Source organism: Herpailurus yagouaroundi, unplaced genomic scaffold (genome assembly GCF_014898765.1).
Source record: "Herpailurus yagouaroundi ecotype Mexico unplaced genomic scaffold, PumYag 197, whole genome shotgun sequence".
Lineage (NCBI taxonomy): Eukaryota > Metazoa > Chordata > Mammalia > Carnivora > Felidae > Herpailurus > Herpailurus yagouaroundi.
This window is the reverse complement of record NW_024412428.1, coordinates 13,540,202-13,552,908: the sequence shown is the minus strand read 5'-3', so window position 1 is coordinate 13,552,908 and position 12,707 is coordinate 13,540,202. Positions and strand designations below refer to the sequence as shown.

Sequence of the window (12,707 nt, the reverse complement as noted above, 5' to 3'; positions counted from 1 at the left end):
TTAAGAAACATTTGATTTCCTAACTTGATCTTTTCTAAAACAAAAAACAACTGTTTACCAATCATCTCACACACATATATAGATTTGGGGGGGGAGGAGTGTTTTTAACATCAAAAACAACTTAATTCAGATGGTAAACACATTCTTTAGTTTATATGCTGATATGTAAATATGCATCCATCCCAGTATCAAATTTAAGTACTATTGTTAGTAATTATGACCATTCTAAAATATTTTTCTAATACTGCATGAGTTATTAAATAGTAGGATAAATTACATCAACAAATTCTTTGGTTCTAAAATGTTTTATCCTGCTTGTGAACTATCATTTTAATGACATATATAGTGGAACAGAAAAAAAAATTCGTTGTTCCCAACTAAAAATGCCTTGTATGATTGAATGTAGATATATGGACCATGTTACATTTATCCTGAAAATTACATAACGAAGGTGATAATGAATATTTTAAATTTTTTCCATATACTTGCATTTAAAACTCAAATTTGAATTTTATTACTTGAAGCTATTTAATCTCCAATAATTATTACAGTTTTCAGAACTATGATAAAGGAATTTCAGAGCCAGACTAGACCTTGGAGAGATATGGCGTATCCCTTCCACCTTTTGTCTATGAAACAATTAAGTCCAAAAAGATAAAATCATTTCCTCAATACAGTGTAGTCACTTGATGATGGAATCAGAATCTGGATTTCCCTATTTGCAATTAAAAAAATTTTTTTTAATATTTATTTATTTTTGAGAGAGACAGAGTGTGAGCGGGGGAGGGGCAGAGAGAGACAGGGAGACACAGAATCCATCAGAAGCAGGCTCCAGGCCCCTCGCTGTCAGCATAGAGCTGGACATGGGGCGTGAACCCATGACCTGAGCCAAAGTCGGATGTTTAACCCAGTGAGCCCCCCAGGCACCCCTCCCTATTTCTAATTTAATGCGCTGTCCTGCATATCATATTAAAACTCCTTTTTAGAGATGTATTATTAAATGCCTTACTATGTATGAGATCAATCTGGTTGGCCTAGCGCTTTGATATTCTATACAGTCAGAATTTACATTACTAAATATAAGGTTTTCAAGATCGTCCAAATAGTTTTCAATTAATGAAGTCCTTATTTAGAATCCTGTGAATAATCAGTTAAGTACCTACCTGTCAAAGGAATGAAACTGCATAGGAAGAATAGCTTGCGCTTCTCTCTTCAATGCTGGATCTGGATATGGGATAGGTTCAGGGCCACATTCTGCAATTTCGACTGGGGCAGCCACAAGACTTTTCAGTATTTCCTTGACATTGATGCCTTTGGTTTGACTAATGCTAGATATGGATGGTGCAGGTTTCAACAGTTCACTGGGGTTCTCCGTTAAGCTTTCCTGTGATTTTTTCACTTCTGATGACAAAGTGGATAACAGCTCACTCATGGCATCAGGGCCTGTGCCGGGCTCTAATTCTGCCCCATTCAGGATGCTAGCCACTTGCTCCTCTCCGATTCCCGAATCTGTATGTGGAATAGAACTTTCTAGCTGAATATCTTCACCAGGGGTTGGTGTTTCTTTTTCCTTTATAGTGTCTGGAAATGTAGCAGGTGTTTCTGTAATAAAAGAAACTGGTTTAAACAAAAAGCTTCACAAGCGAAAATCCAGCATATTTAATAAAATATTCTCACATATTAGAATAAAGAATATAAAGCCTGTGAGACACAAAAAGTCTGCTAAGTGGAGGTGCATAACAACTACTGGATTAAAACATATCATCCATGTACACCTGTCATTTTGTTCAAGAAGCATAGCAGAACCCTGTTTCTTTTATAAGCCACTTGGCATTTCAAAATTGATTTCTTTAAAAGCACAGAGAAATAGTACCCACAACAATTTCTTATAGCAGCTTACAAATAATATGAAATTCCCCTCCAGCCTTTCAGTGTTAGCTACCAATGAGACGAGACATTCTTATGCTTCCCTAATGTTATCTTTAAAAATATGAAGTCATTGTATACCTTTTTGGCACTTCAATAACCAATAATATAATATCTAACTGAAATATTTAAACCAATTTAAGATATTATTTTTAAATTATATTTAAAATCACACACATATTATACTAAAATTCTGAAGTCAATAGCAAAAAGTATGCCAAATAATAATTTCAAAAGGATAAATACTTTAGTAAGAAAATAATGCTCCGCAAGAATTTAGCCTATATGTGCCTTTAAGAACAATTATTTTGGAATACTCATATTCATTTTTTGTGAATAAATATAAATTTCAATTTATGAAAACTACAGCAGATAAAATATATACAGGTGTGAAATACATATATGATATTACCAATTAAAATAGAAAACCATCTTTAAAATATTAAATGCCTATCAAATGTCATTATACAAATGTTAATATAATGGAGTTCCACACATAATAAAATGTTATTAAATTCTACATGGTGACCTTGAAAAATTGATATAATCTAGGTATAACAGGAATAATAGGTCTTAATAAAGTCATGTTGAAGAAGAAAATAAGATACATAGGTAAATTATTTGCAGTTCCCATATAAAGTAGATACTTAGTAAATTGTTGGCTACTTGTATTACTCAGACTTATATTTATAAGTTTATTCATTGTAAAATAAGAAGGGCAGACTATTTCTAAGATCTCTTCAAAATGAACATCTGTAAATTCTATAAAACTACCCTTAGAGTTTTGTTGTTTTGGTTGTTTGTTTCTGTGTTTTGAAAGATTATTTAAAAACAGAAAATCAGGAGAATGCTCAACAGGGAACAGGCTATTTTGATTTCAATAAGACATCTCACAAAATCTTTGGTGAAGTCTCTTGTAAAAGCACATAGAAATGTTTCGATGATACTACTTTCTGGGTGGGATCCTAATTTGTTCAATGAGAAAACATGCTAAAGGATAAAATACAATGTGAAGGGATTTTTCTGGCAACAGGGCTTAATTCTTAGACTCCATTTTTGCTAATTTCTTAAATGTAGATTAATATCATGACATCCACATTTACTGAGATGAATTTATTGATTTTTCCAGATTTCAGAATAATTTTGTCAAGTTTTCAAAAGAAAGAAAACGCCTTTTTTACTCAAATTGTATTAGATATGTACATTACTTTATAAATATAACATCTTCATATTATTCAACTTAATATATACTATTCATTTAAATTGCCTAAAAATGTACATCTCTCACATTTCAGTGTTTTATTGTAGTTTCCCCCATATTTATTAAATAGGTTTATTTGTTTGGTCAAAGGAGTCCAAATTTAAAGAAGAAAAGACTAATCGTCGAACATGACAATAATATTCAAACACTGGATGACCAACATGAAAAACAGTGTAGACCTACTCTTCTTTGTTACAAGACTAAAAATTTAAGATAACTACATGAAAGTTTTGAGAAGAAATACAATTTTTTTTTTAATTTTTTTTTCAACGTTTATTTATTTTTGGGCCAGAGAGAGACAGAGCATGAACGGGGCAGGGGCAGAGAGAGAGGGAGACACAGAATCGGAAACAGGCTCCAGGCTCTGAGCCATCAGCCCAGATCCCGACGCGGGGCTCGAACTCACGGACCGCGAGATCGTGACCTGGCTGAAGTCGGACGCTTAACCGACTGCGCCACCCAGGCGCCCCTATAATTTTAATAATACTATTGGCAAAGCACTAGAGAAGGAAAAGGTAAGAAGTAAGGTTAGAGTTTGGCATCTTTTTTTAATAAAACTCTGTGACAGAAAATTAAGACTTAAATCAGAATAATAGCATTGAGAATAAGAAAGAAGGGAAAGAACAAAGATGCTTCTGGAATACCTAGTTTAAGAAAAAGAAGAATGGAGAATGTCACTAAGTGAGGAAGGAAGCAAAGGATTAGCAAGTTTGTTCAGAAATTTAATAAATATTGAAATCAATTGAATACAGAATCTCTATAATATTTATACCCGTTAGGTAAAAAGAGATATAGCCATATATTTTGGGATTACTCAAACTAAAATGATAATTGAAACTTTAAAACTTCATGAAAAAAACCTAGGAATAAAAAATGAGAAAACAACTCTAAGGAAGTTACTATTAAACGTACTACTGAATTTATTTAATTCACATTATTTGGCAGTGAAAACAATTGTGGCAGAAAAATCAGAAAATTAAATAGTAGTAGTGAAGTCTCTATGGCAACAGGACAGAAAATGTAAATGCAGAAACAAAATAAGAACTCTAACATTAACAATAAATCACAGTGGCATGGTTACCAGCATGAGCTTCTTCCAGAATTTAATTCTCAAAAGGCAGATAGTCAAGTCTAGTTCTTAGTTTGAATTTACCTACTTTATAGGTTTAGCTTAGAGTCTGAGTTTATCATAATGTGATGTCTCAGTACCTTTATTTATGGTGTGTTTTATATTAAGAGCTACACAAAAATGTAAACTTCTCAAGTTATATGAACTTGAAATACAAGCATTTTGCTACAAACAAAATATGTAAGTAGATAAAGTCTTAGACTTAGTGTCTACAAGATATCATTTAAAAGATTTTTCCACCAACTATGCAATTTTTGCCTTTCTGTTGAACTGACTCTCAAGGAACAATGAAAATCTATAACTCACTAAATAGATACTTGGTACTCAAATATAAATGTTGATCTCTCCATTACAAAACACAGTTAAGTTTACTAAAACTGAATATTGAGAGGTGCCTGGGTGGCTCAGTCAGTTGAGCATCCAACTTCAGCTCAGGTCATGATCTCAGGGTTTGTGGGTTCAAGTCCTGCATCCAGCTTGCTGATGTCAGCATGGAGCCCACTTCAGATCCTCTGTCACCCTCTCTTTCTGCCCCTCCCCCACTTGAGATCTCTCCCTTAAAGATAAGTAAACATTTAAAAAATTGAATATTTAAATATTTTCAAATGACTCACCAAAATATTTACACAGTAATAATTTTTTTACTGTGTCTGATAAACTAATGATTTAAAAATGAAGCAGTAATTTTGATATTTCAATAAGAATTCCATTAAAATAAATAAACTGTATAAAGCATACTTTGTCATCAAATTATGTAGCATAAACACTAATGGAAAATTTTATAATAGTAAGTGCAAATAAAAAACAGATTAGTAGTGAAAAAGCCTATTTTAATTTCCAATTATGCATTAACATCTTTTACAGAGCATGCTCTTAGTTGATAACATCAACTTCTACTTAGATAGCTTATGCATTTCCAGAATGCTTCTCTGGGAAACCAAAGTACTTTGAGGATTTAACCCAAGTGACTTCAATAGGATGTTAAGCATGAACAACAGAGAAAGTACAAAAGATTGCATCTTCGCCGGTTAGATCAATGACAGTAGACTTGTAATTTTTCAATTATTCTTTATCAGTCTCTGCAGCAAGAGGCCACGTTAGTACACCAAACAAGAAATATGATTGGCCTGAGTGTTCTTAACCTTATCTGAAATGGGTGGTTGGATGCCAGATGCCTCTTTTACTTACTGTTTTCCATTGAACCTAATGAATTTTAGGAAACATATAGGGTTAACTTCAGCAAATGACATGATTTCTAATATGGGGACCTCAATTATCACATTCTTTTCTCCAAAAATTTCATTTTAGAGCGATTTATAAAGTGTTTCAATATGTCTTCCCTATTAGGTTATTCAAATGGCTATTTTCCAAACTACTTAAATAAAGAAACAACATGAGAGGCACATGGGTGACTTAGTTAAGTGTCCAACTCTTGGTTTCAACTCAGGTCATCATCTGTTTTGTGAGTTTGAGCCCCATGTCCCGGCCCTGGGCTGACAGTACAGAGCCTGCTTGGGATTCTCATTCTCTCTCTCTCTCTCTCTCCTTTCTCTCTCTCCCTTCCCTCCTCCTCTGCTAACACTCTCTGTCTAAAATAAATCAACTTAAAAAAAGAGAAATAACATGAAAGGAAGACACAGCTCCTTGTTAGTGTAGCACTAAAAATTATATTAACATTGTTTGCTCAAAGCAAACTAAGTCACATTAGAGTAATTTAACATAAAACATAAAAAACTGCATATAACTACGTTGTACATTTTGTTCATATTAAATCCCGAAATGCCAAGTTATGCAAAAATTAACCTAAACTCCAAGGAAGAAAAAGGCCAGCTATATACAAAAAGATTTAAAAATCATTATTATTCATTTTACTGCAAGGCATTAAGTAATTTTTGCAATTCTTTATATGTGATTCAATTTTTGGTTACACTAATCGTATAAGAATACAACTTTAAGAATCCATATTACCCATATGAATGAATATACCCATAACAGACAAAATTATAGTTCCGAAGAAACAATTAGGAGCCAGGAAGATACTTCTAACTGATGTTTTGACAGTGATGTTTCGATCTGTTTGAGTTTATCTTACTTGGAGTGCATTAAGCTCTTTGTATGTGCATACTACTGATTTTCATCAAATTTGGAACATTTTCAGGCCATTATTTCTTTAAAATTTTTTTCTTCCTATTTCTGTCTCCTCCCCTCTCCCCTAAGACTCCCATTATTTGTATGTTGCTTCACTTGATGGTGTCTCACAGGTATCTGAGGCTCTCCAACCTTTCTTCATTCTGCTCCTCATTCTGTTCCTCAGAGTGAGAGAATAGAAATTGTCCTGTCTTCAAGTATGCTGATTCTTTCCTCTGCCAACCTAAATCTTCTGCTGAACCCCTCTAATGAATTTTTATTTTAGTTATTACAATTTACAACTTAAGATTTGCTATTTATTTCTTTCCTATAATATTTATTGATGTTTTCCTTTGGTGAGACATCACCTTCATACTTCTAATTCTTTAGAAAACTGTTCCTTTAATTGCATATGTATAATAGCTGGTTTAAAAGATTTGTCTAATCAGTCCAAAATCAAAGCTTCCTCAAAGGCAATTCTATGGACTGCTTTTTTCCCCTGTGTATTGGCCATACTTTCCTTTTTCTTTACAAGTTTCAAAAAATTTTTTGTTGAAAACTGAATATGTTCAATAATTTAATGTGGAAATCTTGAAAATAAGACCCTTCCTATAGGGATCACTGTTCTGTTTGTTGACTTGCCTGAACAGATTTCATAAAATCTATATTCTATGTTTCTGTTCAGTTAGCTTAGTGATCTGGCAATGATTAGACAGAGAGTGCCTTAAATATCTTGCACCAGTATGTCTTCTGCTCTTTGCCAGAAGCTTTGGGTGTGTGGTAGGGCATGCTTCCAACAATTCTATTTTAAACTCTCCCTTGGTCTTCATTTCTTGCTTGCACAGAGCCTTCAAGGTTAGCCAGAGGTGAGTGACTGGGGCCTTCTCAGGTCTTTCCTGGACCTGAATATAGGCCCCAGAGTAAGAATATCTCATTTTCAGGACTTCCTTTTAAGCTTTTTGGTAAGGTTCTTATTTTCCCAACTAGTACTGCCACCTTTAGCACTTGCTATATAAAAAAAAAAAAAAAAAAAAAAAAAAAAAAAAAAATGCTGCTGATTATTTCAAAAAATATCTAGGGCTTTTCTCATTGAGCAAGCTCTAATCAGGTTAAATAGTGACAAGCTCATCGGAGCTTTACCAGGGAGCTGCCAGATAGTATAGTGCTCCAGGATGGGACTTCCTGAAAACTCCCAACATAACCAGCCTCCTTCCAGTGCTACTAGGCTGCTGGTTTTCACAGCTACCACAGTTGTCTGGATGCTGATTTTCAAGGCTATCACAGAGCTGACAAAAACCGGAGGGCAACAGGGCAAGATAAATCACCAAAAAGCTCACTATTCTCATAAAAATTTTGGAGTTTTTCTTCAATTAGCACTCTCTGAATTGGTGCAAGCCTTCGATTACTTTCCAGAGAAGTGGAACAGATGATTTTGACAATTGTTCCCAGTGTTCTCTTTGCTTTTTGGAGGAGCAGTTCTTTGGACATCCTTACTCCACTCTTTCAGAAGTCCTACTTCTAAGTGATGTTTACAATTCCAATTTGCACATTGTAAATAAATTACCAATTATACTCATATACATATATTTTCCTTTTCCTTTCCCTACTTTGTGTCTGTACTTTTAACTCTTTCCTTTTCAAAGGAAAAAAAAACACCACTTTCCTATTAAAATACATCATGCATTTCCATAGTGTTATGGAGGCAACCATTGGCACTAATAATAAATGCCAACATATATGCCAAGAACGTCTTCAGCTGCAGAAAAACAGAAACAACCAAATATAGTGTAATTCTGTTAATATCTATCAGATAAGCCACATTTGCAACTTATACATGATTAAGAGTTCAGGCTTTGAAATTAAGTCTGTTTGCCTTTCAGTGAAGACTCATTTACTCCTTATTAGCTTTGTGATATCTGAGGAACCATTTAAGCTTTCTCAGTTTCATTCTTTTATCTGTAAAATTGGCATAATGATAGTACATACATGATAAAGTACACATTATATATTATATTGTTGTGATGACTAAAGAACATAATTTATGAATAGCACCAGGAATGGAGTAAACTTACCATAAATTTTTGTACCTTGCTGTTGCCATTATTGATTTTACTGTTAATGATCATTACCATCATCATCACCATATCCCAAAAGAAAATATAGAGCCAAGCCATCTATCAGTTATTCTCTTTATGCATCTTCAACTTCTTTATTTATTTTGAGAGAGACAAAGTGGGGGGGAAGGGTAGAGGCAGAGAGAGGAGAGAGAGAATCCCAAGCAGGCTTTCTGTTGACCCCTGTTGGGCTCCATGCAGGGCTCAATCCCACGAAGTGTTGAGTTCAATACATAAGGTGAAATCAAGAGTTGGATGCTGAACCGACTGAGGCATCCAGGTGCCCTTCATCTTCAACTTCTGTCCACCTTTCCTAGCTCTGGCCTCTGTATTTGCAGACCAATATCTCTTAACCTAAGAGAACAACTTCTCAACCCATATCCCCTTATATTTCTAGCCCTTAAGCTGCTTTGGTTATTTCTCCCTCCTTTCTGAAGGGAGTATGTCATAATTGAAAGATCATGGTAATGCCATCAAACTGATCAAAGTTCCAATTCTGCCTCTACAACCTACTAGCTTTCCATGTTGTCTTGGAAAAAAATAATTTTGCTTTCAGAATTGCAGGGGTTTCACTTGAAAATCATAGATCTTAAGTAGGCCATAAGGATTAAGAAACTTGTCAGTCTGTCATCTTTACTCTCCTTCCTTGATTCAGCTTTCCAAAGACTTAGAAGATTTCCGCAGACATCTCAAAATTAATAAATCTAGATATATTTTTCCTTCCCCACGTTAGGGAAGTTTTCAGCCATTACTTCTTCAAATAAGATTTCGTTCCCTCTTCTCCTTCTGGAATACCTATAATGTAAGTGTTAGTGTGTTTTGATGTCCACTAAGAACCTCAAACTATCTTCACTTTTTTTTTTAACTATCTTCACTTTTAATTTTTTTTTAAGTTTTACTTATTTATGAGAGATAGAGACAGCACAAGTGGGGAAGTGGCAGAGAGAGAGAGAGAGACAGAATCCAAAGCAGGCTCCAGGCTCTGAGCTGTCAGCACAGAGTGCAACACGGGGCCTGAACTCAAAAACCATGAGATTATGACCTGAGCCAAAGTCGCACACTTAACTGACTGAGCCACCCAGGTACCCTGTTCACTGTTTTTGTTTTGTTTTGTTTGTTTTTGTTTTTTAATGTTTTGCTGTTCAGATTCTATTAGTTCTATTACTTTCTCTTTGAGTTGACTTTTCTTTTGCTTCATCTAATCTGTTGAACCAATCTAATTTTTCACTTATTTTTTTCTTCAGCTCTATAACTTCTAATTGGTTTTTCTTCATTTTTCCCATCTCTTTGTTGAAGTTCTTACTGTGTTCACACATTCTTCTTCCCAGTTCAATGAGCATCTTTATAACCATTATTTTTAACTCTTTATCAGGTAAATTAACTTATCTATATTTCATTGTTTCTGAGGTTTAACTTTTTCTTTCATTTGGAACATATTCCTCTGTTTTTTTTGTTTTTTTTTTTTTTTTTTTCATTTTGCTTGCCTCTCTGTCTTGGTTTCTATGCATTAGATGAAACAACCACCTCTCCCAGGCTTGAAAGAGTGGGCTCCTATAGGAGATATCTTGCCATTCCACTCAAAGAGCCCTGGCTCTCTGTAGTCTCTCAAACCTCAGCACTTGTCCAAGCAGCCTATTATATTTTAATAGCTCCCAGGGGTTGAGATGGGCTTAGACCTGCCAGTATCCCTAACAGGAGGACCCAGATTCAGGTTAATTAGATGACAGACCCTCAGGCAGCAGCTCTTTAAAGTATGCAAATCTATATGGTCCTTTGGAACCAACAGTGTAAGCCCCACTGGCCATGAGAGCCAGATTATCTGGCAGCATCCACTGGGTGGCAATTATAAAAACCAGACACTGGGACGAGTGCACACGCTTTTTTTCTGAGAGATACTAGCATGCTGAAGCAAGGGAGACGGAAAGCATCAAGGTGGCATCCACAGCCTGCATTCCTTGGGATAAACTCCATAGGCCACAAGATACATGCCGAAGGCCAAGCTCCAGGATAAGTAAGCCATAAGGTCTCAAGAGGTCTCCTTCACAGAAAGACTGGAGGGTGTGCCTCAGTTTGCTGTCTGTGTAGTACCCGGGGTAGCAGCCCGCCAAGAACTGTCTCTCAGACTGGTAGAGTCCTGTGGGACCCAGGAATGAAAGTTCCCTATCCACAAGAGCTGGGTGATCAAGGGGCTTCCCTGGGTGCACTGCAAAAAACTAGGGCACCAGAGACTGGAAATGATTATAGCCAGCCCCTAGATGCATGTTTAATTAGAAGCCTGTTCCTCAGGGCGTAGTCACGATGATTAGCTAATAAGCCTTGTTAGAAAGACAGAGTCCCTGGGTCTGCTGCCTCTAGATGTACCCTGTGGGTGGTAGCTGTTTTAGAACTTTGTCCCCATTGGTTACAACCCTGTTAGACTCACAAGGGTAAGTTGCCAGAGTCAGGCAATATACAGTTGCCCCCTAGCAGCAAATTGTAAAAATTGGGATGCCAGACTGAGGCATAGGCTCCTTCCTGGGTGACACAAATTATTACAGTTCCATAACACCAAGAACACAAGCTCCTCTGGCCTTCAGAATCAGGTGGTGAAGGGGTTTCCCTTGGGAGGCAGCCATAAAAATCAGGCCACCAGACACGTGTAAACTAAACTCTCCAATCAAAAGATGTAGAGGGACTGAATAACAAACAAACAAAATCCAAAAAACAGGACCAATCATATCTGCTGCCTGCTAGAGACTACCTTTAGATGTCAGGACATGCAGAGAATAAAAGTGAAGGGATGGAAAAAGATATTCCATACCAAAAGAAAGGTGTAGTAGCTATACTTTATATAGCTATATATATATATATATATATATACACACACACACACACATATATATAGCTATATATATACATACACACATATATATACATATATATGTATATATATGTATATATACAAAAAATAATAAAGACTGTAATAAGAAACAAAGATGGCAGTTACATGAGGTCAATTCAACAAAAGGACAGACATTCGTAAACATGCATCCAACATAGTAACATCTAAATATAAAAAGCAAATATTAACAGACCTAAAGAAGAAATAGACAGCAAGATAATCACAGAAGGAGATTTTAATACTCACTTACATTAATGGGTAGATTATCCAGACAGAAAATTGATAAGGAAACATCAGCCTTAAACACTACATTAGATCAGATGCCTACCTCAAGAAAGAAAAGTCTCAAATAAACAACCTAACTTTATACCTCAAGCTGTAAAAAAAAGGTGTAGAAAAAGAAGAATAAACAAAGCCCAAGTTAGCAGAAAAAAAGAAATAATGAAGATTGGAGCAGAAATAAATAAAATAGTGAAAAGACTATACAGAAAATCAATGAAACTAAAAACTGGTTCTTTGAAAAGTAAAGAAAATTGGCAAACCTTTAGCTAGTCTTACTTATTAAGGAAAAAAGAGAGAGTACTCAAATAAATAAAATCACAAATGCTAAAGAGGAGCTGTTACAACTGACATCACAGAAAGACAAAGGATCATAGACTACTACAAATAATATTATGCCAACAAATTAGGCAGCCTGGAGGAAAAGGACAAATTCTTATAATGTACAATCTACCAAGACTAAATTATGAAGAGCTCTATAATCTGAATAGACTACCAACAAACAAAAGTCCAGTACCAGATGGCTTCACCAAGCATTAACAGAAGAATTAGCAACAATCCTTCTCAAACTCTTCCAAAACACAGAAGAGGAGGGAGCTCTTCCAAACTCATTTTACTGGGGCCAGCATTACCCTGATACTAAAACCAAACAAGAGAAGAAAATTATAGGTTGATATTCCTACCAAACATAAATACAAAAACCCTCAACAAAACATTAGCAAATAAAATTCAACAATACATTAAAAGGATCATTACCATGATCAAGTGGAATTTATTTCAGGGATACAAGGATGGTTCCACATCTGCAAATCAGTCAATGTGATAAACCACTTTAATAAAAAGAAAGGTGAAAATCACACAATCATCTCAATAGATGCAGGAAAGCATCTGACAAAATTTAGCATCCATTTGTTGTAAAAGCTCTCAACAAAGTGAGTATAGAGGCTTCCACATTATAGAGACCATATATGACCATCCTGTAGCTACCAT

At 35.2% G+C, this 12,707-nt stretch overlaps 1 protein-coding gene across 11 annotated transcripts in view; it reads right to left on the bottom strand.

Moving 5' to 3' along the window:
* NBEA (neurobeachin) overlaps positions 1-12,707 on the bottom strand; it is a 689,863-nt gene that overhangs the window by 435,213 nt on the left and 241,943 nt on the right. For all 11 annotated transcript variants that reach the window (XM_040448178.1, XM_040448180.1, XM_040448182.1 and 8 more), the window contains one exon: positions 1,164-1,602. In XM_040448178.1, coding sequence (XP_040304112.1) covers positions 1,164-1,602 — 439 coding nt within the window. The remainder of the gene's footprint in view (positions 1-1,163; positions 1,603-12,707) is intronic.